The sequence below is a fragment of the Hibiscus syriacus genome, unplaced genomic scaffold, assembly GCF_006381635.1.
Source record: "Hibiscus syriacus cultivar Baekdansim isolate YM2019G1 unplaced genomic scaffold, ASM638163v2 tig00111582_pilon, whole genome shotgun sequence".
NCBI classification, from domain to species: Eukaryota; Viridiplantae; Streptophyta; class Magnoliopsida; order Malvales; family Malvaceae; genus Hibiscus; species Hibiscus syriacus.
The window spans coordinates 10693893-10698295 of NW_024063126.1; the positions used below are offsets into that span (position 1 = coordinate 10693893).

Genomic DNA, 4403 nt, shown 5'->3' on the forward strand with positions numbered 1-4403 from the left:
TCGGATCGGGCTACCCCCATCGGTCTGGGGGGTTACATGCAGCCTAATCTCTCTAGACTCATTTAAAATATTAAGGCCCAATAAGTTTTAATATGATACCCATAAATATTTTAAAATTAATTAATTTTAAAACAAATAAAAAAAGCTCAAAACAATTAAATAAAATATAATCTTAAAATTGTTAGGAAAGAAAAAATATATTTTCATATATGTTCGTTTACGTTCATTTACGTTCATTTATTGTGTTCGTTTTGCGTTCTTTCATTTGTATTTATTTACGTTCGTTTATTGTGTTCGTTTATATCCGTTCGTTTATGTTCGTTCATTTGTGTTCGTTTATTATTTAAATGATCGAACATGAATAAGCTAAATTCCTTAACGAACGAACATGAACAAGAAATTTTTCGTTCGTTTATGTTCATATTCGTTCATTTGTTTGGTTAAAGTTAAACGAACGAACATGAACATATCCCGTTCGTGTTCGTTCGGTTCATTTACAGGCCTAAGTGTTCCTCCCCACACTTATTTATGTTACATTGTGAACTCCAATAAATACAAAAACTCAATAATTTATTAGAAAAAAAATACTCTATCCAACTTAATAACGCATTATATACGTTAAATAATAATTTAAAATCTGAATTATGATATTATAAATTGAGTTAAAAAATTATTATCAAGTATTCGATTTAAATTGAGAAGACTTGCCAGGGGAAACAAAAACAGAACATACACCCTCATACATAATGGCAGCATGGACTCGTATGAGTTTAAAACTTTGGGTAAATTACATATTTAATACCTAAACTATCAGTTTTGGTATGTTTAAGTATCTAAACTTTCAATTTTTTTAAAGCCATACTTAAAGTTTAATTTTTGTTTCATTTTGATACCCGTCGTTAAAACCTTAACGCGTTTAGTACCTAAACTATCAGTTTTGGTCCATTTTAGTACCTAAATTTTCAAAAAAAAATTAGAACCTAAGTATGATTTAGGTACTAAACGTGTTTTGATACCCATACTTTCATTTTTTTTCAAAACTTAACAGCAGAGTACTAAAATGAAACAAAAATTAAACTTTAGATATGATTTTGAAAAATCTGAAAGTTTAGGTACTAAAACGGATCTAAACTGGTAGTTTAGATACTAAATGCATTGTTTACCCTAAAACTTTAGAATGCCACTTGATTATGGCTTATCAAACAGCTACCGGAACTTTAAGGGCATCTAGTATCTTATCGTCTATCTCGAACTTCATGGGTTTCTTGTCACGCCCGACCTTTACATACTCCTCAAATCGCTCCTTCAAGTCTTCTGGCAGATTTGTTGTGCCCTCCCACCCTAGTATGTCCTTTGCAGCTCTTGGTTCGGCGTAAAAGTGCTGCCCATAAGAACGATAAAGGTGATTATACAGTTCAAATCAGTTTCCCATTAGACTGTATAGACTTTCGGATTTGATTAGTCGATTTGAGATGAAGATAACATAAAGATTATATCCATCCTGTGAACTTGTTGCAGTGAAACCATATTTTTGCTTGAAGAACAGTATGCTCAAGTTAAGAAGTATTGTTTACCATATTACGGAAAGGAAAAGCTTTCCTTGCATCGATTCCGGCAGCTTTTGGATCGTAATGAACAATTTCTACCGGTAAGCCGGCGGCTTCGGCACACAATCTGGCCATTCCATCAAGAGTCACTGCACGGTCGCTCACACAATTGAAGATATTAGAAGCTGCAGCTTCTGGTTTTTCAACAGCTAGGGTCAGCATAGAGGACAAGTCTCTAACATGGGCAATGTTAGTAAGTTGCATCCCTGAGCCTGGGATTGGCACAGGTCTGTTTCTCACAATTCCTGTTGCAAGAAAATGTAAAAATCTGATTGCAAAGTTCTATGGATAAGTTGAAAATATTGCTACACTTACTGTCAAAGAACCACTCCTCACAGTCTTTGTTGTTTCCGGATCCGATCATGTATTGTGGCCGGAATATAGACCAACTACTGAAAACTTCTGCAATGTATTTCTCGACTCCGACATGGCCTGCGTCAGCTTTAACAATATCCTGCAATGGTGAAGATTTTGCTTAAGCAACGTATCCAGTATTGTTTATTCATGCTAGGGACAACATTATATACATTCACATATTGTTATATATACCCCTTCGACATGAGGTGGCTCGTCTGTCGGCTTATAGATTCCGGCACTGCTGATGAACAGGAATTGCTTCACTCCAGAGCTCTTCGCCCAATCTACCACCGGCCTATGTTGAAAGCATTGAAATTTGAATGAACTGCTTTATTTACATTACATGCAGGTATATGCAAGTTCCTACTTGTTGATTATCTAGCTTTAATCCAATGATTGTTGCTTGTCTTTGATGTTTTCCCATATATGTACACTCATGCATGCGAACCATTGCTCTCCTCCCAAAAGATAACCGAGACGATTACTTACATCGAGTCGTACATGTCTTTTGAAAAAGGAGTAATGGTCGATCGAGTTGCGTTTACATGTGATATTCAAGTTCAATCCTTAATTTTTTAAAGAAATTGATGCAACGGACCTGACGGTGTCCAAGTCCTTGCCATTGTTATCCAACACCACATCAAATGGTGCCCCTGCAACAACATTCCCTACATCCGCAGGGTCTCCCCACACGGTCTTCCCTCCAGCACTCGTAATTTCCTATAATCATTCTCAAATCCCATACAAAAAATGACAAAACAAAACAAGCTCCTATTAGAAACCAAATGACAACAACAAAAAAACCCAGAAAACAAGTTCTTACGGAGAATCTGTTAAAAGGAGGCTTCTTCATCTTATCCGAACCCTCATCTCCGACAGTCATGACGGTGACCTCATGGCCAGAACCCAAAAGTTGTTTTGCAAAGTAAAAACCAATGACTGCATGGCCACCACTGTTTGTATTGAGTATAAGGACCGTCTTCTTGTCTGCAGCAGCGGCCCTGACAGTGAAAGGAGAGTAGCGTGTAGAGGTTGTGGGGTAGGGAAGGGAAGAAGGAGAGATCGAGAGAGGAGAAGAAAGAAAAGAGGTAATGGGAAAAGATAAGCGTGGGAGAGGATAGAGAGAAGGGGAAGAAAGCTTGGAAGGCGGTGAGGTGAAGAGGAGGGAGGAGGAGGAGGATGAAGAAGCAAGAGCAGCCATTGAAATGGAAGGTTTACTTTTGCTTGGTGCTTGTTTCAGAACCAGCAATTTTCATGGATCATGGTTAAGGCCTTTATCTAAAGGTAACGGTTGTGGATTGCTCCCCTTGCATATGCCCGTATCATTTTCAGAAGTATTCAAGTTTTTATTTTCATTTTTTTATATATTTTTCCCAAAATTATATGAAAAGTAATAAAAATGAGTAAAGTATTCAAATGGTCCCTAAACTATAGGGTATTACTTTGTTGAGTCTCTTGACTATTAAAAGTTACAAAATGGTCATCCGACTATTCATATGTTCCAAATTCGTTCTTTTTCGTTAAAAAATTGACGGTCGTTTGAGATGTACGTTAACTTGTTGACTTGAATATAATAAAATTAATCTCAAAATTGTTTTAGTTGTATTTTGTGGATTGAATTTTCATTTATACTATGTCATCGAGTTGGTGCTAAAAACATTATGTGGGCGAGTAAGTTCTTGAAAGCAACATCGGTGCTAGTAGATATCATTAAAATATGATTTTATCTTTTCTCAATTAGCATATTAATATCCAACTTAGATGGACGTTGATTTTTTTAACAGAAAATTATGATTTTGGGATATATGAATAGTTGAGTGATCATTTTGTAACTTTTAATAGTCGGGACTCAAAAAAATTGTCTTATAATCGGTGACCATTTTGTAACTTTTAATAATCAAGGGACTCAAGAAAACAATACCTTCTAGTCATGGACCATTTATGTACTTTAACCAATAAAATTTGGGTTAAACTAAAAAAACCCTGAACTAAGCTTTTCCTTTTCTCTTTAATTAGTTTTGTTTTGTAAATAATTCATTTTAAATCTATGTTAAAATATTTTTATGATCATACAATTTGATGGAACATTCGAACGATCGATCGATTCTTTTTTTTCATCTAGCTTCAACCATAATGAATTTTTGAATGAACAAAATTAGGGGTGTTCAAATCCGGGTACCAGGTTTTCGGGTAATTGATTTCTCGACCCGTGCCCCGTCTCGGATGTTGCGGGTACCCGAATACCCTTTTTTTCAAATTATTAATTAAAAAAATACACACAAATTTAAATGTTTGAAACTTCGAATTACATAGTCTAACATCCAAACATAATTAAAAAATTTCATGTTAGCATCATTGTTCATTTTAAAATATGGTGACCAAAACAGAATCAAAACGTAACTGTTGAAAACATTTTGATGTTTCGATATAACAAAGTAA

At 35.1% G+C, this 4403-nt stretch overlaps 1 protein-coding gene across 3 annotated transcripts; it reads right to left on the reverse strand.

The window, feature by feature from the left end:
• Positions 1–682: 682 nt before the first annotated feature.
• LOC120165262 (chloroplast stem-loop binding protein of 41 kDa a, chloroplastic-like) lies at positions 683–3236 on the reverse strand. Of its 3 annotated transcripts, none has more exons than XM_039174818.1 (7): positions 2788–3236; positions 2563–2684; positions 2157–2259; positions 1923–2061; positions 1575–1852; positions 1172–1381; positions 683–776 (listed from the first exon to the last, which is right to left on the reverse strand). In XM_039174818.1, the coding sequence occupies exons 1-6, from the start codon at positions 3163–3165 to the stop codon at positions 1199–1201; spliced, it is 1203 nt and encodes a 400-aa protein (XP_039030749.1). In that variant the 5' UTR covers positions 3166–3236; the 3' UTR covers positions 683–776; positions 1172–1198. The 3 variants fall into 3 exon arrangements, with proteins under 3 accessions (XP_039030749.1, XP_039030748.1, XP_039030750.1); XM_039174817.1 differs by having other exon boundaries at positions 684–768; positions 1193–1381; XM_039174819.1 differs by having other exon boundaries at positions 693–769; positions 1168–1381.
• Between the last annotated feature and the right edge of the window lie 1167 nt (positions 3237–4403).